The following is a 26435-nucleotide window of genomic DNA, read 5'->3' on the forward strand; positions in this document are numbered from 1 at the left end:
ATATTTATAGGGTAACTATAGGGTAATAGGGTCTAACTGTCAAGTTGTGAAAGATATGATTAGCATTGGCAATACCCTGTTGTGTTTGGGGGTGGGGTGCAATCTATAGGATCCCATTAAGTCAACAACTCAAAAAGATGAAATCCACTCCTGATACTTGGGATTTTATTTGATAGGATATTATGTCTAATTGCGGTATTGCATCCCCTATTTTAAACGTGTGTGTGTGTGTGTGTGTGTGTGTGTGTGTGTGTGTGTGTGTGTGTTAGGAAGTTTCTACGGTAGTAGGTCCCATATGTCTTTTTCAAAAGGCATATATTAGTTATCCCTCTCCATATTCCCCCTGTACTCTGTCCTCCCATCCTCCCCCACCCCATTTAGTTCTCCTGTTCTAATCCCGCTTTATCCCTATATAACACTGTATTTTATTTCCACTTCCTTTGAAGATCCTATCCTCCTTCCTGGTCCCTTACTAGCCACCTAACCTGTGTGGATATTCTAAAGGAAGCACACATATCTAAAGCATAAAAGTCAATGCACACATATGAGAAAATATGCAGTGAGTGTCTTTCTGGGTCTGGGTACCTCATGCAGGATGATCGTTTCTGGCCCCACCCATTTACCTGCAAATTTCATAATTCCATTTTTCTTAACAGCTGAATAATATTACATTGTATGTCTGATAGTTGTGTCAACATTTAAAAATTAAAAATTATTTTAACTTAAATATTTAATAATTAGCTATGACTTTAATATTTCTAATAAACACAAGACACTTTGCTGTATTTTAGAAGCTGTGTTGAGTTAGACTTCCCTGTCACCTCTTGCCATTCTGAGATCACTGAAGTAGCAGAGTCCGTGAGCACCCACCTACCGTGAGACGGAACCCTGGTTCCCTGTGAGCAGCCTGCACTGTGCTAGCCTTGGCACTGCAGTCCCTCTGTTACTTCTCAAGTAGTAGTGGTAGAGCGGTCAACTGTGATAGCTCCTCATATTTTTCATATAAGCATCTTAATGCTGATAGCTTTTTTGGGACAAGATAACATGGGATTAAGCAAAAGAAAAAGGAAAGAGATAAACAGTAATTTAATATTTTGTGACATGTATTTTGCCAGGTGCTTATATATTTTCTATTTTTTTTAAAAAAAATAATTTATTAGCATATATTACTTTTACGTAATGCATTTATTTTTATTATTATTCAGATCTGTGTCTGCCCTACCTCAAGCCCAGATGTTAAAGTTTACAATATGTTGATTATTTCCTTGAGTTGATTCATATGTGTTTTGTAGTCTATGTAATACAAATACTACATAAATTTCCAAACAAGCAAATCTACCTGAATAGTCTCAATTAGCTTTTAAAGCCTGTTATGATGAGAAAGAAGCTACTCACTATAAGGCACCTAGCAAAAACAAGTATGGTTATAGACAATCATTCAGACATTTGTTTGATATGTAAGATTAATTTCATAAAACTTATTTTTAAGGGAGCTGGAGAGATGGCTCAGGGGTTAAGAGCACTGCCTACTCTCCCATAGGACCCGGGTTCAGTTCTCAACACCCACATGGCAGTTCACAACTGTCTATAACTCCAGTTCAGGGGATATGACACCGTCATACAGACATACATGCAGGCAAAGCCCAGCATACATTAAATAAAGAAATATTTTTTAAACAGACTTCTCTTAGAAGTATTTACTTAAAGCTGACGGTGGTAGTGCACACCTGTAATTCTAGCACTTGGAGACTCAGGCAAGACCGACGTGCATTTGAGGTTAGCCTGGTGGGTGTAGTAAGATTCTGGGCTACATAGCCCCTGTACACAAATTTAAAAATTAGGAGAATAAAGTGTTTAGCCGTATTTGAAATTCTGCTTATAAATGTATATGTATAGTGTTTTCACGGCTCCACACACAAATACACGCCTCTGCTGCTCACTTGCAGGCCCATGAACACACTGACTCTAATAGGCCAGTTCAGCTTTGCTGAAATTCACTCCTGGATGGTGTTCTGCCTGCCTGAAGTTCCTGAAAAGCCTCCAGCAGGAGAGGGTGCGACATTTTACTTCCAGAATACCTTTCTGGATACACAACTCGAATGCGTATACAGGTAAATCAGATTTATTCCTTGCTAATAAATGGTAATATAAAACACCAATGTTTTCATTTGTTTTAAAACAGGAATCATTTCAAAATAATGTAATTAAAAATTGGTAATGTCCAACAGAAGCTAGTAAATAAATAGGATTAAGTGTAAAAATGTCATTAGTATAGATAAGTATGTAAAAATTAATGTTTCCCATTAATATGTCTATAAAATCTGTAGTAATTATATAAATATAATTTTCTACAGTTTTTAGATGATTGTTAAACCCATTAAATCTATGATATCATTTAAGATGTCTTTATTTTTTTGCAATCAATGAGAATGGGGTATTGGAGTCTCCTGTGTTATTATGCTGGGCTAACCTGGTATTTGTTTTAGAGATAGAATGGACCCATGTTCAGTTTGTGTATGTTTAGAATTGTAATGTCCTCTTGACAGATTGTTCCTTTAATCAATATGAAGTTAATTTTTGTCTTTTCTGACTAGTTTTGCTTTAAAGTCTGTTTTGTTAGATTTCAGAACAGTGGCACTGCTTGCTGGCCACCTCGTTTGCTGGGATCAGGTTTCTTCCTTTTAATGTCTAGCAGCCTCTGTCCTTGAAGGCAGGGTGTGGGCTTCAGAGGCTACAGCAGAGAGGTCCTGCCCTTAAATCCCTTCTGCTAATCAGTGACCGATGAAAGGGAAATTGAGAACACTATTATTTAGATTTTTAACTAAAAAGTTTGTATCACTGCCTGTCCTTTTGTTGATTTTGAAGTATTTTGGTGTTCTCCTGTTCTCTCCTACTTAATCATTATCACTCAAGAGTGGTTTATTCTTCCCTTGCGGCCCCATGGATGTGTTTGTAATTCTCTTCAGTCAGAGAATTCTTTTAGTATCTTCTATGAGTTGGCTTAATGGTCATGAATTGTTTTTGTTATGGGAAACTTTTTCTTGCCCCTTCAGTTATGACTGATAGCTTTGCTGGAGGTGGTGGTCTGGGCTAACAGTTATTCTTTTTCGAAATTTGAAAGTTGTAACTTTGTAGCTTTTTAGAGCATCTCTTGGAAACCCTGCTGTATTGCTCAGCCTGCTTAGTGTGTGATTTGATGATGCTCTCTCGCTATTTTCAGTGTGTTTTCTTGGTTCTGAATATCTAGTCGTTTAACTATAATGACAAGGGGAAGTTCTTAGCATCCTATCTGCCTCTATCTGCATAGCCATTTCTTTGTCTAACTCGGGGAATTTTCTGCTGTGATGTTGTGGAAACTGTTTCTATGTCTTTGAATTCAATTTCCATGATGCTTAGGTTTGAAATTTTCGTTGTGTCCCAAATATCTAAAAGTGCAGTGTGGACCATTTTAATTTATCCTTGTTCTTGGGGGGATGTGCTGATTCCTGGAATTACAAGTGTTCTCCATTTTTCCTGGCATGGGAAGTAGAGTTTCCTAAAGAAAACTATGGGTCCTGGGGTCATAAGTCGTGGCAGTGGATGCTAGACCTTAAAAACAACAGGTGTCTATTGTCCAGGCTGGATACCAGATTTATTTTAAGGATAAAGCATATAGTAATTCTGTAGTTTATTTGTGTGAATACATTAAATAAAAATGTATTTATGTATGTGTATAAATAAGCAATTCTAAATACATTTTATATATGAGGTTAGTTGGCAATATTAACGTCCACAAAGAAACCAGTTTTAAATGGGTTATTCAAATATTCTCATCCAAAGAGGATTGTGTGTAACAGGATCTTTAGTTTTGAGTTCAGAAGCCGCCTTGGTATGGTAAAGGATAGAACACATGTTTAAGTATGCTTTATGTTAATGTTATACACAGCTCATCTTAAGTCAAGTGAAATTTAAACTAAACTCTAGGTAAAAATATGTGTCTATAAGACCACTTGCTCCTATAACTTTTCTTTGTAAAAATACATTGATTTTGTAGGAAAGGAGAAGGAGTTTTTAAATCTGACAACATTTCTACAATATCCATCCTAAAAGATGTACTTTCTAAAGAAGCCACAAAAAGGAAAATTAACCTCAACATATCATATGGTAAAAAAGGAAAATCCTTCATTCATCCAGTTTTTACAGTTGTTATAATACTGATGTTTTTCATGAAAGTGACTTCCCTGCCTGGCCCATTTCTTGTAGAGATAAACGAAGTATCAGTCAAGCATACTCTGAAGCTCATCCACCCAAAGCTGGAGTACCAGTTGCTTCTGGCTAAGAAAGTGCAGTTAATTGATGCCTTAAAGGTAAGGATGTGCATGCATCAGTGGGATCGTGAGCGTGACTGTTAGCACTGGGTTTTCTAGTGATAATACTTTATATACAATTTGACCATTAAGGTGCTTCTCTCTTTTTTTTTTTTTTAAACAAGGAATTGCAGGTTCATGAAGGAAATAGGAACTTCCTGATTCCAGAATATCGCTGTATTCTAGAAGAGGCAGATCACCTACAAGAAGAATACAAAAAGCAGCCTGCACACCTTGAAAGGCTCTATGGTGAGTGGACCTTTCTAGCGCACGCTGCTGTACTTCTTTCTCCTTAGCAGTTTATTAGCTCAAGAGTTGTGAAAGGAGCTAGCAGAGATCACAGCTGTCCTGAACCTGTGTCAGCCAGGTTATTGTACAAAGTATTTCTGTATTTTGCCAAGGTAGCCTTACATTTTAACCTTTTTTTCTTTGCAAGTAATCCGGGTGATGTGGTGGTGATGGCAGATGCCTTTAATCCCAGCACTCGGGAGGCAGAGACAGGGGGATCTCTGTGAGTTCGAGGCCAGCCAGGTCTACAAGAGCTAGTTCTAGGACAGGCCCTAATGCCACAGAGAAACCCTGTCTCGAAAAACTAAAAAAAAAAACAAAAAAAAAACAACAAAAAAAAAACACAAATAAGCAAACAAACAAAAAAAGAAATGCAAGTAAATGAGAAAATGGAATTATTACGTGCACAGTGAAGAAGCCTTTCGACCCCACAAGACCTCACCATCCACACTTTATCTCTCACAGATGAGTTTCTCAGGTTCTGTCGCTGCTGTAAAAATGCAGTCATTTAATCTATTCATGCAAAACTTCCACAGGGATATTTGTGTGATGCTTCAATTCACAATTTAAAACTTGTTTTGCTTTGGTGAGGAGCTGGGTATGTTACAGATTATATTGACAGCAAGAGAAAAGATGGAAGGAAGTGGAGGCAGAGATGGAGGGAGGGAGGAGCGGCCTCAGCAAAGGGCTTGTCTGCAGTCCTCCTGGGAGACCCACTGTATGCAGCACACCACACTGTCTTCCAGGAGGTTTTTAACTGTTGCAACAGCTCTACAAGGTGGATGGTTTTATCTTCATTTTCAGCATTCTTTAGCCAGACGTGAGAGGAAAGTTTGCCATCACATAGCTAGCGAGTGGCTAAGCCTTCAGGACCATCCCTCCCTGGGCCACTGGCATTGTCTTCCTCAGCCCACACTGGCCCGCTGGCTGCAGACTTCCTCCCGCAGGAACAGCAGGAGTATTCTAATGCTCACGGTATGACGTGCACAGGATCTCTTTTACAGTGTCCTGAAGTGAAGGTGTTGTAGATCTACCAGCTCTTCCCTGTGCTTCCAAAATCCAGAAAGCAGCTTTGGAAATCAAGAGTTTTGCTTTTGTAAATCATTTACCAGCAAAATGTGCCTTACTGTGATTGACTATGACATGAAGTCAGTTTCTAATCTTTTTTATTCCATTTAGTGCAAAATGCATAATCACCTATAAATTTTTTTGCCAAAGTATTGCCATGTTGCTATCAGATGCTGTTGCCGCTCAGTCCCATTACCAATACCACCCATGTTGTATTCTTTTTCTCCTGTCTCTGTTCCTAAAATCTACTTGTCTCCGGGGTCTTGTATAAATGACTGACAACGTGAACTATCTCTGTTTTGTTTTATTTTATTTTATTTATTTATTGGTTTTTTTGAGACAAGTTTTCTCTGTAGCTTTGGAGTCTATCCTGGAAATAGTTCTGTAGACCAGGCTGGCCTTGAACTCCCAGAGAGCCACCTGTCTCAGCCTCTCCGAGTGCTAGAATTAAAGGTGTGCACTACCACTACCTGGATTGTCCCTGCTTTACATCTGGGAAACTCAGAGCTGAAATAATTTGTCCCTGACCTATGAATCCAGTAAGCCCAGAGGCAGAGTGTTTTAGTCCAGTTGATGCTTCCTGGTGGGACAGACGTCACGGTTGTCTGCGCCAGCAGTTAGAACCAGTTGTTAGAAAGGTTATTAAATATTTATGTCTTGAATGTTGCTTAAAACCCTCCCCATATACACACTTATTTTTATAAAGACCAACGTTTTCAAGGTTTATATATGCTGAATAATGACATGTCGGTGATTATAAAGCACTAACTGCGTTGTTAAATAACTCATCATTGACAGGAAGTAATGTTTTTCTCTCTAGGTATGATTACTGATCTTTTCATAGATAAATTTAAGTTCAAAGGCACGAATGTAAAAACTAAAGTACCTGTTCTACTGGAGATTCTTGACAGCTACGACCAGAATGCTCTGATTTCTTTCTTTGATGCCGCATGAAGGATGAACAAGGTAGGGCCTACAGCACAGTCTGCTTAACAAAAAGTGGTGAGGAGGAACCACTCTTGATACACGGAATATCTGTGATATTATAATTAAGTGATGCGCCTACTTATTGAAATTGTTTAACAATGGAGAGAATTTTATTTCTAAAACATAAGTGGAACTGGGTGTGGTGGCTACTGCCTGAATTCTTGGCACTCAGAAGGCTGAGGAGAGAGGGTTAACTGTGAAGTCAAGGACGGCCCAAGTCAACCTGGGATAGAGCAGAAGACCCTGTCTCAAAAATCTAAACAAGCTGGGTAGGGGCTGGCGAACACCTTTAATCCGAGCAGAGGTAGGCAGAGCCAGGGGAATCTCTGTAAGTTCGAGGTCTACAAAGTGAGATCTAGGACTGTCAGAGCTATGCAGAGAAACCTTGTCTTGGGGAAAAAACAAACATAAGTAAAATGATTATAAGAGCTATTAACGACTTTTTGACAAATGATATTTTAATTTCTAAATTGAGAATTGGAAAATAAAATGTTATTTTTATAAAATACACATAAGTGTACAAACTTCATGTTTTATAATGTATTTTCCCTTTATATATCACATTACTTGTTTGATCTTCCTGACCATTCTGTAAACTCATCAACCACTTAAGTGAAGCTGATGTAAGGGGCCATGCTAGAATTTTATAAGGCTGGGCAAGTTTATAACGGTACCCCATTTCTCTGTCATGAGGTGGAAATAGGATTTGGAATGAATTCACACCCCATTTCTTTCTTTCTTGGTGACATGATCCTCCTGCAGGTTGTGAAATACTTGACTTAGTGCTGTAGACTGGCCAGCGAAGTAAGCAGAGCTCGCTCAGACTGGAGGGATCCCGGGTGGGCGTCCTGGATGTAACCAGATGAGCTGTAAAGTGTTCAAGTGAAGAGTGATGGCGGCTAAGATTTTCCCGCACTGGTATCCACGAAACTACTTTTTGATTATATGTCCGGGGGAGGGAGAGACTTTCAAGCAATAGACGTTTTATACATTTATAGGAGAATATTGTATTAAAGTTTAAATATATTATAAAGATAATGGAAAACAGCTATCTTTTGCTTTCAAAGGATAGTTATGCCTTTTTCAGAAAATGATAATTACATTGTTATCTTTTGTGTACAATTCTTAAATAGTAAATGTAAACATTTAAGGCATATATGTTGGGTCTTAATAAGCTCACATTTTTTCTTATATTTTCTGAAGGCTTTCTTGGTACACCCAGGTCCCTGTTTTTCATATGATCACTTTTTGAGACCACGTCTTACTATATAGATGGTTTGGAACTAGTTATGTAGGCCTAGCCGGCCTTGAAGTCAGAGATCCAGAGCTCTGGAATTAAAGGTACACACCACCGTGTACATTATTTCTACATGTAGTATCTATTTGGGTCCACAGGACTTTGTAGTGTGCTTTGTTGGATATCATAATCAAGGGTAAACAAAATTAACGAACGTTTGAATTTCTTCACATACACCAATTTGTTTCATGGTTATCAACAAGAGCTCAAGTTGGCATTTTAAATTGATCACATCTTTATTAGAGGGGAGGGGAAAAGCTTACTGGAATAATGCCGGGTGTAGAACTTCTGAGACAGTGGCAGGCGGATGTCTATGAATTGCAGGACAATCCGGGCTGCAGTATTAAACCCTGTCTCAAAATTAAACAACAAACAAACAAAAAAATATACTGGAGAGGTGATGCAAAGAGAGAGAGAGAGAGAAAGGAAGAGAGAGAGAGTTTGTATGTGTGTGTTCTGTTAGGTGAGAGAGAGAGTCTGTATGTGTGTGTTCTGTTGAGAGAGAGAGAGAGTTTGTATGTGTGTGTTCTGTTAGGTGAGAAAGAGAGAGAGAGAGAGAGAGAGAGAGAGAGAGAGAGAGTTTGTATGTGTGTGTTCTGTTAGATGAGAGAGAGAGAGAGAGAGAGAGAGAGAGAGAGAGAGAGAGAGAGAGAGAGAGAGAGAGAGAGAGAGATTGTATGTGTTCTGCTAGGGGAGAGAGAGAGAGTTTGTATGTGTGTGTTCTGTTAGGTGAAAGAGAGAGAGAGAGAGAGAGAAATTGAGAGAGTTTGTATGTGTGTGTTCTGTTAGGAGAGAGAGAGAGAGAGAGAGAGAGAGAGAGAGAGAGAGAGAGAGAGAGAGAGAGAGAGAGATTGCATTGTGTGTTCTGTTAGGTGAGACAGTTTGTATGTGTGTGTTGTGTTAGGTGAAAGAGAGAGACAGAGAGTTTGTGTGAGTGTTCTGGTAGGTGCCTTGTGAGTGAGAGCGACACGCTGTCACTTGGAGGCCCGAGGGCTCGTCTGGCCCGCCCGGCGTCCTGTGAGCCGCGGGGTTACAGACGCCAGGAGCTGCTGGAACCCGCCCGAGGCTGGCGCCCACCCCGCCCTTCCTCCCTCGCGCAGGCGCGTCCTCGGGCGCCCGCCCAGCTAGCTTCCCGTCGGGCCTTCGCTCCCGGCTCCCGGCGCTCTTGGTGATGTCACGGGCCCCGGGCGCCCTCATTGGTCCATTTCAATAGTCGCGCGCTGCTTGAACTGCACGAACAGCCGGCGGCCGGCGCGCTGCTCGCTCGCGGCCACTGGGCTCCGCGCTCCTCCCGCCCGCAGCGCCTGCTCCGCGCGTCGGCCGCCAAGGTCCCGCGCAGAGCCTGGGAGCGGCGGGCGCAGTGCACGCTCTGCGGCCGACCGATCCCCACCGGAGCCGCGATGCCAGGCAGCTCGAGACCGTCGGCTCGCGAGGCGGGCTCGGCCCTGCTCTCGCTGCAGCAGGAAGACCAGGAGAATGTCAACCCCGAGAAGGTGGCGCCAGCCCAGCAGCCGCGGGCGCAGATAGCGCTGAAGGCCGGGAACGCGCGGGGAAACGCGCCGCAGCAGAGATTCAAGACTCGGCGGGTAAAGGGGCGTGAGGGTCGGGGAGGGCCGGACGGGAGCGGGCCTCGGTTTAGCAGCCGACAGCGGCTGAAAGCACGCTGCGCCTTCTAGGGGGAGTCGGGCTGCAGTCTGCACGGCCCCGGGGTTTCCAGTGCCAATAGCCTCGCCAGCCTTGTCCACCCGTGTACGCTGCCCTTCAGCACTAGTGGCGGCGTCTTTTGTAAAAATGCCCGGGGTCATACCGAGCGATGCCCCCGCGTGTCGACTTGGCCCAGCTGTGTGCCTTTCCCTCCACTTTGAAAGACAGACATTGCCATAGGGTCCAGATCCCTTCCCCCTCACCATCTGCTTCACAGATTACCTCTACTTCGGGGAAGGATAGCAAGCAATATTTTGCTTGGTAAATTCCGCCATTTTAGCCAGACTTGCATTTTCGCTCCACCCTGGGGCTAAAGTTGTGAATCAGTACTTTCCCCTAAACTTAGGGCCTTGATTAGTTTGTAATTCAATCAGCCTTTGTAGGAACGATTGACATTTATCCACCCTTTATCTTGGCTTTACTCAAACTGTTATTTATCTGGGCTTTGCCTCAAGAAGTTTATTTTTCCTAATGGAGTATTTGGGAATAAAAGCCGAGAGCCCCAGGGCAAGAAGGCAAAATTCTATTCAAAAATTCCTTTTTAGGTTGCACCTCTTAAGGACCTTTCCATAAACGATGAACACGTCGCTGTTGGTCCTTCATGGAAAACAAACAGCAAACAGCCTGCCTTTACTATTCATGTGGATGAACCAGAAGAGACCCAGAAGAGGCCAGCTGAGCAGAAAGAAACACAGTGTGAAGATGCCCTGGCTTTTAATGCAGCTGTCTCTTTACCTGGAGCCAGAAAACCACTGGTACCTCTTGATTATCCAATGGATGGTAGTTTTGGTAAGGTTTTGCCCTTTATTTTTGAGACAGAATCTCAATCTGTAGCTCTGGTAAGTCTTGAATTCACACCAGCCTGCCTTAGTCTCCCAAATTTCTAAATTACAGGCCTGTGACACCATACGGTACTTCTTAAAGTTCTTTATCAAACTAAGAAATTCGTTGCTTGGTTGGGTTAGTGATACTTTCAGTGTTAAGGCTATGTCGTTTTGTTTTGTTTTTCTAGATGGGGTTTCTCTGTATAACAGCCCTAGCCGTTCTGGAACTTGGCTCTGTAGACCAGGCTAGCCTCAAACTCACAGAGAGCGCCTGCCTCTGCCTCAGGACTGGGTTAAAGACGTGCGCCACCATGCCCAGCTAAGACTGTTTTACCTGATCATAACACAGTGGGCTAAGATTACTGCAATCGGCATATAAGGGTTTCTCAGATCTCATGGCTAATCCTCAGACCTACTGACCTACAAAAGGACTCATCCTTAACAAGCAGGGAGGGCGCTGCAAACTGTATCAATCTTAATTAGATCTTAAATGCTTATTTTAATCTGACCTCATCCGTGTTTGGCTGGGAGAATAAATTTCAGTTTTGAGCATCATGGTATCTGCTCATCTGATGTAAGTCGTCAGATGCACAAGGAAGGCAGAGCAGCTGCTGCAGACAGCGCTGCTGTTGCTATGGTCTCCCTGTATGGAGACCAGAGGTGTGATATCTCTGTCAAGGTGTTGCACTCTCCGCCTTACGCTATGTGTCAGGGAAGGGGTATGCTTGTGCTGGGACCTGTGGAGACCAGAGGTGTACTTGACTTTGGGGTATCTGTCATCATTTTTCTCTCATTTCTTGATGTAAAAAGTCTCACTGGAGGTCACTGGTTTAGCTACATTGGTTGGCCGTCAAGCTCCAAGGACTTGACTGTTCAACCCTCTTTCCTTCCTTAGTCTTAGGGTTACAGATAAGCCACATCTAGCTTCTATGTGGTACTGGGAGTGCAGCCTACACCCTCATGCTGTAAACCAGACACTGTCTAAGCCGCCTATCTTCCCCAGCCCCCTTTAGTTTATTTAGTTCTACTGATGAGGAAGAAGGGTATGGGAATAATTTATTTTTACATAAATTTTGTAGTGTGTGTGTTTTTTTTTGGGGGGGGATTTGTTTCTCTAGCTTTGGAGCCTGTCTTGGAACTAGCTCTTGTAGACCAGGCTGGCCTTGAACTCAGAGACCTAGCTGCCTCTCCCTCCCAAGTACTGGGATTAAAGGCAAGCACCACCACTGCCTGGATGTTTTTTCTTAACTCAAGGTGCTATAAGGGGAAAAAAATGGAAATTCTTTACTTCAAAAGATAATTTAAATGGTAAAAAGTACAACTGAATGGGTTCGTGCCTGTCTCTAGCACACAAGACATTGAGGTAAGATTACCAGCCTAAGCTACAGAATGAGACTTTTTTTTTTTTTTTTTGGTTTTTCAAGACAAGGTTTCTCTGTAGCTTTGAAGCCTATCCTGGAACTAGCTCTTGTAGACCAGGCTGGTCTCGAACTCACAGAGATCTGTCTGCCTCTGCCTCCCAATTGCTGAGATTAAAGGCGTGCGCCACCACTGCCCGGCCAAGACTATTTTCACAAACACCAAGGCCTTTACGGATTACTAACATTTGTTAATACAACATTTACCTGATTCTAGTTACTCCCTGATTGTGGTTTGAATATGTCAGCCTCTGAGATCTGCAATTCTTATTAAGACAAAATAATAATAATAATAATTATTTCTAAATTTCGTTACGTGCTCTGTCCTAACAGAACCACTGTATCATCTACTCATCTTTTGTGATACTTAAGTTAATTCTCAGTCCTCTTAGTAGCCTATTTACTTTCTTTTGAATCAAGTTCATCCTAAAGCTATAGAGACAGAAATACTAAGACCAGAATAGAATACTCTGTGTTGCTTTACCAGAGGGGAGAAATAAATACTTTGGTTTCGATATCATGCGCAGAATCACCACATGCTATGGATATGTCCATTGTCTTAGAAGACGAAAAGCCAGTGAGTGTTAACGAAGTACCTGACTACCATGAAGATATTCACACATACCTTAGGGAAATGGAGGTAAGGCTCTGTTCATTAAAAACAACTGAATGAAGTTGAGAGGATAATGTTGAACTTTAGTTACTAGTGAGTTACTCTAATGCTAAACTTCAGTTTATAGTGTATATCAGTAACTTCTTTGTGAGTGGTCAAGTGACCTGACTACAGCTTTAACACTACCAAGTTTTCCTTCAGGTTAAATGTAAACCTAAAGTGGGTTACATGAAGAAGCAGCCAGACATCACTAACAGTATGCGGGCCATCCTTGTGGACTGGCTAGTTGAAGTGGGAGAAGAATATAAATTACAGAATGAGACCCTGCATTTGGCCGTGAACTACATTGACCGGTTCCTCTCTTCCATGTCTGTGTTAAGAGGGAAGCTTCAGCTTGTAGGCACTGCTGCCATGCTGCTAGCTTCGTAAGTAGTTATTGAGTTCACAGTCATTTTCACTGCCCCCTCCTCATTTATACTTGGGTGGTTTGTGGCACATGTGTACAGTGCCTGCTGAGGCCAGAAGACGGCACTGGATCCCAAGACAGTTTTATGAGCCACCACTGCTGGTGCTGAGAATTGAACCTGAGTCTCAGTCGGTGCTTTCTCACTGTTTTGTAATGAAGGGAATAAATTCAGATTTTGTACTCTTAACATTTCAACACTGACAGCTTTAGGGAGTGAGGGCTTCTGGGAGTAGAGGGTGAAACTTGTTTTCTAGCCTAGAACATAAAACTTTCTAGATCTGGGTTTCATGTGGCTTGAATGGCACATGTAGCAGGCTAGATCAGAGCTGAGAAGTTAAATCTTCCACAGTAAAGTTGCTCCCTGAAGGATGAGCAGTGCTTCCCCTTCATTGGGCATAGAAACGGTATTTAAAAGACATTATTTTCCTCAAACTGTAGGTTATCTAAATCTTCAGCTACTCTGGTCTTGTTTTCCATCTTGGAAAACTTACAAATCGTTTCCTTTGACCACATAGGAGACATGCCTGAAGCCCCTCACTGGCTGACTGGCTGTCGATCATCTCAGCCAGAGATGGCCAACTGTTAGCGGGAATGCGGTTGGTGGAAGTGAGTTTTGAGTCTGTAGAGCCCAAGCATTTTAGATTAGGTCAAAGCCTACTTTTGAAGAAAAAAAAAAAAAAAAGAAACTCACTTAAAATTTCTTTTGTTGTAGAAAGTTTGAAGAAATATACCCCCCAGAAGTAGCAGAGTTTGTGTATATTACAGACGATACCTATTCCAAGAAGCAGGTTCTGAGAATGGAGCACCTCGTATTGAAAGTCCTTGCTTTTGACTTAGCTGCTCCAACAGTCAATCAGTTTCTTACCCAGTACTTTCTGCACCAGCAGCCTGCAAACTGCAAAGTTGAAAGCTTGGCAATGGTAAGTTCACTTATGAGTTTTTTTTTTTTTTTTTAGGTTATAATTAGCCCTGGATTCATTGAATAACATTGCTTAAGAGATTAACTATTTTCAGTTCCAATACACAGAAAAACCTATAGCTAGCAAAAGAAAGATAATATAGTTGGCCCTCTCTTTGGGTTCTGTGCTTATGAAATCAGCCAACAGGCATTAATGGTGCCTGCCTATGTACTGGATAAGTATAGCCCTAAACACACAATGCAACTATATATGTGCTATTTATTTATTATTGTAAGTAATTTAGTGATATCCTAGGCATATATCACTAGATTGTACGAAAATGGTGTATCTTTTATATGTAAGGTACTTAAATATTTGGTGTTCGTGGGAAGGGACTGAGAGGTCCAGGAGAGAATTTTCCTAGTGGATATTTAGAAGTAACCATGTCAGAAAAACACTAACTAGTGGTTTAAAGACAACCATCCTGGTAGATGTTTTAAGTTATTAGGGGGCAGAAATGTAATCTGAGGATGGAGCAAGACATTGGAATAAATTCTCCCCGGGCTGATACAGAACCAGTGAGCATCAAAGACGGGATAAACAGATCAGGATGCAAGGATAGAACTTGTGATTTTAGAGCTATTTGTTTTTCATTCCAGTTTTTGGGAGAATTAAGTCTGATAGATGCTGACCCATACTTAAAATACTTGCCATCACTTATTGCTGGAGCTGCCTTTCACTTAGCACTCTATACCGTCACAGGACAAAGCTGGGTACGTATTATACTTGCTAGTTTGGTTTGGGCAGAAAGCTTAGCTGTAAACTTGAATTTGAAAGCTCTACTTAAGAATCTGGGTCGATCGCCTGCTGCTGGCAGCAGAAGTAGTCAAAAGATGAGTGAGCTTGAACATGTTAAAGATTAGTGCAAGATTAAGGTGCAGTGGTCAGTGCCCTGTGCTGTTACAAAAAACTCAATGGTTGTCTTTTCTTTGTAGCCTGAATCATTGGTACAAAAGACTGGATATACCCTGGAAAGTCTTAAGCCTTGTCTCATGGACCTTTACCAGACCTACCTCAGAGCACCACAGCATGCCCAACAATCAATAAGGGAAAAGTACAAGCATTCAAAGTAAGAGTCAGATTCTTTGTTCATTAAAGGGTACTGGTGGTCTGCCACAGCTGCCTCAGCAAGACAGTAATCGTGTGTGGGGAGCTGCTATGCCTGGTATTGTCCCCTGGGCATCTGGTAGGGTGGGTAAGGGAATGTGTTCTGAGTATCAAATGATTCTATAATCATCAGTCTAATCAAATAGAAATAGCATTTCTCCAGTCTGGGGGTACATAAATGTTTACTGAATTTGTTGTTTTCTTCCCTACTCAACAGGTATCATGGTGTTTCTCTTCTCAACCCACCAGAGACACTAAATGTGTAAGAATGAAAGACTACCTTTGTTTAGAATGGGAGTTCACAATGGACAGTTTTTATCTTGGGTTTTAATTTCACAATCATTTCAGAATGTAAATGGTATAGCCACAGACCAATTATGGTATCCATTGCTTTTTAAATGGTTTTAATTTGTATATCTTTTGTACATGTATCTATCTTACATATTTGGCTAATTTTAATTGGTTTTGTTAACATTTGGTGCTGCCAACTGTCAGGATATTAAGAATAAATTGATTTGGAAATCTTTGCAAGTCAAAGTTAATTTGAGATAAAAAAAAATAAGGCTGATGATGTCACTTAGAAAAGCTAACTTGGTTTGTTACTGTTCAGTGGGGTGGAAAAGGCATTCTAAAACTGAAATATTTCAGGGAGATGGATCTTCAAATTCTGACATTGATTATTCTAAGCAACTAAACCAAATTGCTGACTTGGTTATAAAATAAGTATGTAGAGATCCCCAGACCCATTCAGTTCTACGTATGCTTCAGTAGTTTACTGAACTATTTTATTTATCAACTTTAATAAGATTTTGTGCAACAGAAAAGTTTATTCAAAGCATAATGTTAGAAAGACAAAATTTATCAAAAAGTTCAGTTTTTATAATGGGTTTTCAAATAAAAAACTACCCAGGGCTGTTAAACAGCACTGAATAAATAGCCTTTTATTATTTTATATATATATATATTTACAAAAATACCAGGTTAGCTTTAATTAGCAGCTCTCTTCTTTTTCCTCCTTTTCACTTGACTTTTACTCGGGGCCTTTTCCTTCACACTGGCGGTCTGTGCTCTGTGAATAAAGTAATGACAGCTCACTGTGTGCCCACTGCCTCAGGCACTGCATCACAATGCTTAGGCATCCTGTTACACACTAGGTCCTGTTTTTATGGACATTTGAAAGAAACATCTCTTACCTTATTTTCTTTGGATTCTTGTCTGGTTCCAAAATGATCATTTCCTCTTCTTCACTATCTGACAGCACTATAGGGACATCTTAAGAAAATACCAAAAAAGTAAAAGTAACTGCTTATCTGTTTACATCAACAAGTCCTAAGGCTCCCATTTCCGTGCCCACACACTTGAGCTCTGCTACCTGGAGGTATATATATATATATATATATATATATATATATATATATATATATGCACATCACTCTTTTCAGATCTTTACCCCCCCATAAATTGTAAAAATTTATGTTTTCTGTAAGTATTTTTCTTTTTCTTTTTTTAAAAAGGACTTATGTAGGCCAGGATGGTCTAGTATATTACTACCAGGGCTAACCATGAAAAATGTAGAAAGCTGTTTTGTTTGCCCATTTTTCTCTTGAATATTAATTTTATATATGTGTGTGTAAATAAAGCATACAAATTAATCCTTTGTCCGTTTGGCTGGCTGTGTATTCTTTCTCAGCATTCTGTGTTCACATGCTTTGGAAAAGCTCTACCTTCACCATTATCCTGGTTATTTTAGCTGTCTATGAACCTTACTAAATCCTAGACAAATAGACAGTCATACAGTATTAGTTTAGTGATGGTTAATCCAACTGGATACAAAGGATTCTATACAGCATTTAATAGATCACATTAAAGCACCCATTTACCTAATTAAACCAACACTGGTTCCCTGTCAAAAATCAACAAGCTATCAGCAATAATTTTCTTCTATGAAGATAGGTAGTTCACAGGCATACCCAGGCACACACACTAAACGTAAAAATGTTAAACCTTGCCAGGGGCTTCTACCCCAAAATGTTAGTCACTGCTACTAATGTCAATTAACTCTTCTTAATTAATGCTTCTTACCACAGAAGATTCTACTAAACAGTCCTGTGTCATAGCTTGTTTTAAAGGTTTGTGTGCATCTGTGAAACTACTCCAGACCGGACAAGGGTGTTGGCTCCCTTGGAGCTGGAATACAAGGTTGTGAACCACCCAGTATGGGCACTGGGATCCAAACTGGTCATCCTGATTGAGCAATAAGTGTCTTTACCACCTCTCTGGCCCACATCATGAGCTTTTTATTTGAGTCAAACTACACAAGGCAGCTTGCAGGGATGAGATCTTTAGGGAAAACCTTCAAATGCCCATGGGTAGGCTTTTGTTTGATAGGCTCTCTAGTTCTTGCTGTTCTGAAACTTCCTTTGTAGAACAGAGCCTCCTACCTGTCTTCCCAGTGCTGAGATTAAAGGTACATATTATCACACTTGGCCAGATGTAATTTTTTTAATTGTTTAAATTTTTTAAACAATTGTTTTAAACAAATTATTTAAAATTTGTTTAAATTTTTTTTAAACAATTAAGTTGTTTAAAAATTTTTTTAATTGTTTAAGAGTATCACTCATTTACATGCCAAAGCATACCACTAAATCCCAAAGTACTTTGCTTTCCAAGACAGGAACTAGTCCTATGTATGACCTATACTCCATACAGATACCTCTTTACATATGTAGATTTATATCTGTAGCTGTCTCTCATACACAGTAAAAGCCAAAAGAATCACCTACCTTGGCTTCCAATATCAGAAATTCCTCCAGTGTCCATCTTTGTATCATCAAGAATGACAGCTTCATCAGTGCCACCCTCCTCCTCCTCCTCTTCCTTCTCAGAATCTTCAAGGTCACCCCAAGAGTTTTCTATTCCTTCTCCTATCTGAGCGGTACCAGGAGTCCACAGTACAGGTTTGGAAACACTTAACAAGTTAAGAAAACTGAATATCCAAAACACTGCTATTTTCTTGTAAGACTGCTTCATGTGTTCCATCACCAATAATCAACTTGATAGTAATTTGGCAATAAATGATTTCAAGATTATGTAGCGAACTTGGTCCTGTTGTCAGTATTGAAGTAGTTTCTCAAAGGGAAATGAATGCTGTAATTTGGCTTGTGTTTTCTTACAGTACTAGAATAGAATCCAACGCCTTACATAGCTAGAGAGCTGCAGTACCAGTGAGCTACATCCCCCAGCTTTAATTTGGTTTTTAAAATAGAAAACTGGGGCTGGAGAGATGGCTTAGTGGTTAAGAGCACTGACTGCTCTTCAAGAGTCCCTGAGTTCAATTCCCAGCAACCACATGGTGGCTCACAGCCACCTATAATGTAGACCTGGTGCCCCCTTCTGGCATGCGGGCACATATGAAAGGAATGATGGACACATATTAAATAAATAAATAAATCTTTAAAATAGAAAACTTTTTTAGAGATAACTGAGAAAAGCTAGATGTCATATTATCAACTTAACATGGCATATTTATCTCTTAAGTATGATTTCCCCCAAACCAAATTTCAATATGCACATTATAGCCTTGATAAAAACAAAACAACAAAAAAAAGGTTAAGCATCTCGTTATCGTATAAACCACATAATAAAGATACACTTCTGGAGGAGGTTCAGCTTCAGCAATAATTTCTTCTGCTTTCTCTTCTATGTTGGAGGTATCAACAGAGGCCTTCTCCATTTTAAATGCTGTGATCCTTTGATTGGCTATAGACTCTGCAAAGCCAAACTTCCCCCCTTCTTTCCTGTAGGGGTTTGGGTAGTGGTTTTGGAGATGACAATAAGAGAGAAAAAAACTTACTACTTGGGCTTTGGTAGGTGAGAAATAGACTTACTTAACTTCACCACTTGTCCTTGTTAGCTTCAACTGTAAACTTGACAGAGCCTAAAGTCACTGGAGAAGGGAGGCCTCACCAAACCAGACTGCCATATCTACGGAGGAGTATGTTGATTGTTAACTGATAAGAGGGCTCACCCCACTATGAGGGGCACCATTCCTGGGGCAGGTGATCCTGTGCTGTGTAAGAAATGGAGCTAAGCATGAGCCTGTGAGCCAGCAATCAGCATGCCTCTGGTCTCTGCTGTACCCCTCAGCTCTGATGGAATTCCCTCAGCAGAGGAAATGCTACATGAGCTAGCAAGGAGGCCTGCCTTCAGGCTCCTCACTGGTGAACTGATCTGAAAGTATAAGCCAAATAAATCCTTTCCTAAACTGCTTTTGGTCAGTGTTTTACATCAGCAATGAGAAACAAACTAGAACACTCCCATAGTTATCAAGACAGATGTGAACCTCTGCTGCCTATCTGCGAGGTACCTGAAGTGTATTCTCTAAGCCTCCAGTCAGCTGGACAGACAGAAGGCATCAGCCTCCATAGGACAAGACAGTACACTGAAGTGCTGGGTACTTGTTGCTTAAGGTAACAAGCAGAGCTATAAACCAGCCTGTTTGTTCTATTCATTTGAGTTATTAGATTCTTTTTGACTAAGAAAATGTTCATTTAAAGAAAACACTTCTCTAACTTTTTAGAATAAAATCTCAACAAAGTACTAGTATAAACAACTGAGAATAACTAAGAAAAGACCACGTATGAAATCATAAGACTGCCCTTGTGTGATAAAAGCCCTTAGAAACAGGGATTTAAAAAGCACATAGTTCTTACCTAACTTTCTGGTCGTTTTCCAAAGCTTTCTGTATCAGCTCTGTAATTTCCGCTACTTTCACACCAGCTATTTTACTGCATCTCAAAACCTATTTGTAAATTTGAGGTGTTAGTCAAAGAAAACAAACTAAACGGCTTTTTCTAATGAAACCAAAACCATGACATGAATTCTTTACCTTTATAATTTAAGAATTTCTTTTCCAAGTGTGAGATTAAGGCACAATAAATACAGTTAAGACAAAAATATGAAAATCCCTTAACTTTTGAAGGTCTGGAGCATTAAGGGAACAGACTTGAGAAGATACACAAAGATCACCAGTCAAAGGCTCGGGAACACAGGCTTTCTTTCTGTGTCAGTCATCCACAGAAACATTATAGTGGTTGCAATCCTAGTACCAATGGTGCTGGCGACAAAATGCAAAGTAGCATCACTGAGCACGCCGTACCTCAGATGCCTGTCATCTGCCTACACATTTACCCTTCAGTCCCGTCTACCGCACAAGCAGTAGAATCATCCCCTGTGTACAGAGGAAAACACGGAGACCCAGTCATAAGTCATTTGCCCAAAGGTTATAAAGATCAGTTACAATGTGAATGAGAACAGCCCCCGCACACTGCTACTGGGCACTCTATTATCTACAGCCTCTGTGTGAATCTGGTGTGCGGCCAGGTGTGAGTATCACTGCTGCCTGTATCACATTCTAAAACTAAAACTCAGTTTTCTCTTAATGTATACATTTAATGCTTTAAAAAGTAGCAAATTTGTCTTTCTTCACTGAAGGAACTAAGGTATTCCTCCAGTTAGATCCTCAAAGGACAAATATAGGGAGGGGCAAGGAAAGAAAGCATAACTCATGGCCACTTGTTAGAACATAATGCTTGACCTGAAGCCAAATTCTAACATAACTAGACTTACTCATCTGAGGTACCCTGTGGCCACACACCTTTAATTCCAGCACTCAGGAGGCAGAGGCAGGTAGGTCTCTATGAGCTCAAGGCCAGCCTGGTCTTTTAAGAGTTAGTTCCAGGAGAGCTAACATACAGGAGAACCTGTCTTCCCTGTCTTGAAAATCAGAGAAGAAAAAGGAAAAAAGGAAGATAATTTTGAAACAAATGATGAAGTAACAATAAAGCTTCTGAAAAGAGCCCTCTTACAGGGAAACTGGTCAAAGCACTGACCTGGTCTTTGAGCAGCATTATCCCGCCACTAGACTGAATAGTACAAATTTCTCGATGCTTATTCATGGCAATCACCAGCAAGCCATCCATTACTCGTTCTTCTCGCTCATTGGGGTCCACTAATAAATATGTTCTGAAACAAATGTTAAATAGTACTGAGCACATCTGAAGCTGAGTGCTGTTTCCAGAACAGGTTTTTCAAGTTAGCCAAGGTCAACGCTGAAGGCACTTTTAAGTCAATAGTTTCAGTTTTGTGGAGTGTATGTTTCTCTGGCCATTACAATGAGACGACACTAAGTTCAGACTGAAATTTAAACCCAATACTTATAGCATCTCTTTGATAAAATGACTTCTGGCTCATTAATAGTTAGACCACACACAAGTGGATCCAGCTTTACTTAGAAGCACATGTGACTATGTAAGCTTCCCATTTTAGACCGTGAGAGGTTAACAAGGACTTGGGAAGAAAAGGCTAGACAGCTGAAGGAAACGAGTGTTTTGGTTTGCAGCTCAAGCAAATGTGCTCCTAGAACTACCTGCTCTATGATGTCTCACAGGACCTATGGTCATTAATCCACAGCAACTCTCCCACTTTCTCAGATGAGAGCTCGCATATAATTCTCAAGGCATTTGCCTAGTTCAAAGAAGGACAAATGTGACTGTGTCGCATTAAATTCTTATTCTGTAAGGCTGTTATGAGCAGAAAAGCTATGGGAAGTGCATTTTAACAGCTGAGTTTGTGACTTCCCCTTACAAAGACAGGAAGAAACCAGCAGGTGCTCTCAAGGCCAGTATATCTGGTCTGTCAGAAAGGAAGAAAGGTCCTAGCTCAGCTGGAAGAGTGTTACACAGCATGCACAAAGCTCTGAGTTCAATCCCCAGCACCAGATAAACCAGGCATGGCAGTACAGACCTGTAATCCCAGCACATGGGAGTGGAGGCTGCAGATCAGAAGCGCAAGGTCAACTAAGCTATATAGACAGCTCAGAACAGTGGAGAGAGGAGACCCTTCTCAATAGGCAGGATCCAACTCCTAGGCATACTTAGACTCTCAGCCCGTGCCAAGACGACACCTACCCTTGCTGGAAGAAAGCAAAGCTGACACAGACGGGCACATGGTGGATGCTCAGCGGTACAGGGTCGCGCTCTTCAGGGCTGTACTGTTTCAGGAGAAAAGGCCAAATTCTTAGGTCAGCAAAGTCACTTTGAGATCAAACTCTAAGAAATGAAATTCTTAATTGTGAGTAGCTAAATAATGTCTTTTATAATTACTTATATGACTTTGACAGTTGTGCTTCTATTTTAGGATGATAAAACATCAATCTTATGTCTAATCTTCTACCCCAGCTTGCCTTTTTAGTAAAGTGTCTGTCCAGTGTTACACAGGGACCCTTGAACTTCTCAGAATAAAGGATCTACCTCCATGTAAAACTAACCACATTCGCTCTCTTGCTATTTCCTTACGTGTTCCTTCTGCTGTAGGAGCGCTGTTCTTGCCTCCAAATCTTTAGAATCCGCTCTGGCAAAGTGCCTCAAAACACCATTATGAAAACTTGAGCATCTGATGGTTTCCTTTGCAACTCAGAGCTCAGAGTACACTTTCATTATTCTAGCATGTAATATATACGTGTACACACACGCACGCACGCACACATCAGTCAAAATTGGCCCACCTGGCAATAGAGGACAGCACAGACCACTGGTTCCCACAGTGCTCCTTGGACCATCTGAGCACTCCAGTTAGAGGGCTAAGTTCTTAGGTCCTATCTCTAGCGTGCTCTATAAGCAGAGCCTAGCAGCACATTGTCAGTTAAGTCCTCCAGACATTTCTGATCTACTTGGCTTAATGAACAAAAGGCTTGAAAAAAAACACATAAATCTGGTGACTCACAGTCCTTTTCAGGTACTGTCAGCCTCTTGAGGGTAAGCATGAGATGCTGACCCCAGAAAGAAACCAATCATATCCTCTAATAGTTAATTCAAAGAAAGGGTCGCAGTTCTACTTCAGAAAACCGAGCTGGGTTATGGTATTACTGGCACATTTCTGTAAGAGAACTGGACATTTTTAGGACAATTTTGAACATCTGCAGTTTTTCCTTGTGAACAAATACTAGAGTAGATCTGAATACCATGTGACGCACGCCTCCACTACTAACTTCCTGTCTGCACATCAGGACACCCGCTCGTTCAGAAGAACTGCAGTTGAGCGCTGGAAGCTTACCAGCGTTACTTCCTCTCCTTGGACAGAGACATCGGGTCTGCGGAAGTGACACAAGGCTACGATCGCAGCGATGCTGGCAGCATCAATAATATTTCCATCATGATTTAATAAATGGAGGTCTACACGGATCTGCCAAACCTGAAAGCGGATTTAAGATAAAAATAAATCCTAACTGAGCATGACCAGTGGTCACTGGAAAACTTAACACTGTACACACTTTTTAGATTAAAGCATGTAGTTAATCCTTCACTTTATCCAGTAAAATTCAGTTAATTTTAACAAAAAACAAACACTTGAAATACTAATAGTGAGCTTTTCTATGTGAGTCATTTGAGAACATGATAATACCTAAATAAATAGAACCACCCCAACATTTAAAACCTAATTATGGTTTTTAAAAAAATGTTCATTTTTATTTTACATGTATGCAAATTTGCTTGCATGTATGTATGTGTCACACTCATGCCTGGTGCCCCCAAAGACCCTAAGTGTTAGCTCTCTGGAACCAGTGTTACAGGTGGTTGTGAGCTGACATGTAAGTGCTGGGAACTGAAGCCAGAGCCTCTGAGAGAGCAACCAGTGCTCTTAAGCAATGAGCCACCTCTCCAGTCTTCCTAAGGTTTTATGACTGAATCAACAGTAGCCACTGTTAAAAATCTGGGACATATTTCCCACCTTTTCACCAGCGACAACACAGAGAGATTCAGTGTCTATACACTTTGAATTTCTTAGACACCTTTCCAAGAGTCGATTCAGCTTCACCAAGAGATCTGATTGCCTGTGGAAACAAGAATGAACTGTCATGAATTATAATTCTGAGCATTAAAACAACAGTTTACTGCTGTCAAATTCTTCTATGGCTAAAGGAGCTTAAGAAAAAGCAAGCTACCTGCCAGGTTCAAAAGCTGGAGCAGCCATCTGAGAAAGTTCAAGGTTAAAAAACAGAATACCTTCTGTTGCCCTATTGAGTTTTGGAGAAACAAGTTCACAGGAAACCTGTCCAAGAACTCTGTAAAAATAAAGGTACAAAGTGGTCAGCTCAACATACTGCCCTTTCAATTAAAAAAAAAATGAAATGTATAATAGACAAAAAAACGATCCTAAATAACCACACAACATGACAGGAGGCAGAAATTACAGCATATAGTGGACTGGGTCAGCAAAGCTGCCTCCACACACACACAGTCGTGCAATGCTGCCTCCACACACACACAGTCGTGCAATGCTGCCTCCACACACAGTCGTGCAACACTGCCTCCACACACACACAGTCGTGCAATGCTGCCTCCACACACAGTCGTGCAACACTGCCTCCACACACACAGTCGTGCAAAGCTGCCTCCACACACAGTCGTGCAACGCTGCCTCCACACACACAAGTCGTGCAACGCTGCCTCCACACACACACAGTCGTGCAAGGCTGCCTCCACACATACACACACAGTTGTACAAAGCTGCCTCCACACATACACACACAGTCGTGCAAAGCTGCCTCCACACACACAAGTCGTGAACATACACAATAGTAATAAGATGTTTAAATGTAAGATTCCATGCAGGAATAAAAGAAATGCTATGCCTAAAAGGATAAAATCTTTAATCTCTTAATCATTCAACAATAAGAGAAACTGAGACTCATTGATGACAAGTTCTACAGTCCTCACTTTAGACTATGAGAGACATGCAGGAAACAAATTCTGCGTGATCGGTGTCAACTACCAACATGATTAATAAAGGTCATGAGGAACTATGATATCCATACAGCGGAAAGTACCCGTGGTTAAAAGTTAAAGTGTGATCAGAAAACTAAAAAGGCTTGCATTAAATAAACGTATTTCTCATCAGATAAAAGAAAGCACTGTTTGTATTTTTGAGCTGCTCGGTAAAAAAAACCGACTAAGTCAGTATGTAATTTTCACACCCGCTGTGCTATTATCTAATTGATTCGTGGTACCTTGTTTTCCCAAGTTCTACAATACAGCATCCATAATCTGTTCCGAATGTGATCCGGATGTTCCTGTAATCATAGGTTTGTCTGCCGTCCAGCCGCTGTAAGCAAACATCACACATCTTTTAACATACTTATGAGCAGCGACTGTGTCTGCCTGGTCCTGGGCCCTGGCACTGACAAGGGCTGGTGGCTTGAGGCTCAAAGGAACTGAGCAGAATAAAATACTGGCCTGAGGCTGGGGTAATGGGCAGAGTTCACGCAGGGAACCACCCGAGTCCACACCACGACCACACCATAGGCCAAATTAACAACGAATTCACGGGCCACCGGAATCCACCCCGCGGGCAACCAGAGTCTACACCCAAAGCCACCGAGGCCTCGCACCTTCTTCTCCTCAATGGCGCGGAGCAGGAAGCGGCGCTCGCAGTTGGAGAGCGGCGTTTCCTTCATAGTGCCGGGCCACGCAGAGGAAAGAGACCACTAACAAACGCCACACACCACTTTCTTCCCGGCGTGGGAAATCGACGTCATCCAGGCGCCGACGCGCATGCTCGGAGCGCGGTGTGGGCGGGGCTAGAGAGCGGGGACCGCGGAAGCCGGGAGGGGCTGTGCAACTTTTTTCCAGAAGTTCTGGCCTGGCTCCGCGTGGCTTCACGGAGGAGGTGAATGCCTGCACAGTCCTGTTCCCTTTTTTTTTGTTTGTTTGTTTTGTTTTGTTTTTAGACAGAATCTCACTGCGTACCCCTGACTGTCCTGGAACTTAACAGAAATCCACCTATCCCTACAACTCTTGCTTGCGAGGTCGCGGGTGGAGGGGTAGAAAACAGGGATTTCCCCAACTCTTGGCTCTGGCCTCCGACCAACTTTCAGACTGACCTAGGTCTTGGGATTTCTCGGCACTTCGCAGCAGAGACAGTCTGCAGAGGCCGCTAACTTCTGAAGGGTGGTGCGGGCGGGCGGATCAGTGGAAGGGCTTGGACGGACGGTGAGGGCCAGCGAGGCTATGGGCTGGAGGATGTAGCAGGCTGAAGGCGCGGTTCACTTCAGACCTGAGGACAGGAAAGGAAGCGAAGCGTGACTCTCAGCCCCCGTACACTGCAACCTTGTTTACGCAGGCTTATTTCTACCGATGCAAATGTGTTCTCCTTCTGCTGTCGGTGTCCTGGTCTACCCACATCAAGAGATGGTATTTGGCCGCTTGTGCAACAGAGAGGCTGCCGTAGGTGGCCTTCTAGTGCCCAGGTCCCTTGTTGTGTGTGTGTGTGTGTGTGTGTGTGTGTGTGTGTGTATACAGC

General features: G+C 41.6%; 3 protein-coding genes across 3 annotated transcripts in view; 2 read left to right on the plus strand and 1 right to left on the minus strand.

Moving 5' to 3' along the window:
* Positions 1-7845, plus strand: part of Bbs7 (Bardet-Biedl syndrome 7) — a 37933-nt gene extending 30088 nt beyond the window's left edge. Inside the window, exons 15-20 of the mRNA XM_048424711.3 lie at positions 1947-2111; positions 4034-4143; positions 4243-4346; positions 4472-4595; positions 6523-6668; positions 7452-7845. Of these exons, the coding sequence (XP_048280668.2) occupies positions 1947-2111; positions 4034-4143; positions 4243-4346; positions 4472-4595; positions 6523-6656 (637 nt within the window). The 3' untranslated portion in view covers positions 6657-6668; positions 7452-7845. The remainder of the gene's footprint in view (positions 1-1946; positions 2112-4033; positions 4144-4242; positions 4347-4471; positions 4596-6522; positions 6669-7451) is intronic.
* A 1429-nt stretch (positions 7846-9274) lies between these two features.
* Ccna2 (cyclin A2) lies at positions 9275-16734 on the plus strand. Its single transcript, XM_048424520.3, has 8 exons — positions 9275-9572; positions 10236-10479; positions 12460-12572; positions 12747-12970; positions 13724-13931; positions 14570-14683; positions 14906-15039; positions 15295-16734. Exons 1-8 carry the CDS (start codon positions 9387-9389, stop codon positions 15341-15343), a joined length of 1272 nt encoding a protein of 423 aa, XP_048280477.1. The 5' UTR covers positions 9275-9386; the 3' UTR covers positions 15344-16734.
* Positions 15991-25684, minus strand: Exosc9 (exosome component 9). The gene is made up of 12 exons (XM_048424519.3): positions 25525-25684; positions 25144-25238; positions 24079-24198; positions 23865-23967; positions 23190-23327; positions 22046-22128; positions 20969-21101; positions 19790-19878; positions 18728-18874; positions 17861-18045; positions 16271-16349; positions 15991-16146 (listed from the first exon to the last, which is right to left on the minus strand). The coding sequence occupies exons 1-12, from the start codon at positions 25588-25590 to the stop codon at positions 16065-16067; spliced, it is 1320 nt and encodes a 439-aa protein (XP_048280476.3). The 5' UTR covers positions 25591-25684; the 3' UTR covers positions 15991-16064.
* Between the last annotated feature and the right edge of the window lie 751 nt (positions 25685-26435).

Source organism: Myodes glareolus, chromosome 20 (genome assembly GCF_982192425.1).
Source record: "Myodes glareolus chromosome 20, mMyoGla1.1, whole genome shotgun sequence".
NCBI lineage: Eukaryota > Metazoa > Chordata > Mammalia > Rodentia > Cricetidae > Myodes > Myodes glareolus.

What these genes read in the sequence shown, in the direction of transcription:
- Ccna2 (XM_048424520.3), top strand. Translation starts at nt 9,387, where the DNA reads ATGCCAGGCAGCTCGAGACCGTCGGCTCGCGAGGCGGGCTCGGCCCTG. An exon ending in CATACCTTAGGGAAATGGAG is followed by an intron (nt 12,573 to 12,746) that starts GTAAGGCTCTGT and finishes GTTTTCCTTCAG; the next exon opens with GTTAAATGTAAACCTAAAGT. An exon ending in CCGTCACAGGACAAAGCTGG is followed by an intron (nt 14,684 to 14,905) that starts GTACGTATTATA and finishes TTTTCTTTGTAG; the next exon opens with CCTGAATCATTGGTACAAAA.
- Exosc9 (XM_048424519.3), bottom strand. Translation starts at nt 25,590, where the DNA reads ATGAAGGAAACGCCGCTCTCCAACTGCGAGCGCCGCTTCCTGCTCCGC. An exon ending in GCTGAACCTCCTCCAGAAGT is followed by an intron (nt 18,046 to 18,727) that starts GTATCTTTATTA and finishes TAACTTGTTAAG; the next exon opens with TGTTTCCAAACCTGTACTGT. An exon ending in TTCTGATATTGGAAGCCAAG is followed by an intron (nt 16,350 to 17,860) that starts GTAGGTGATTCT and finishes TATTTTCTTAAG; the next exon opens with ATGTCCCTATAGTGCTGTCA.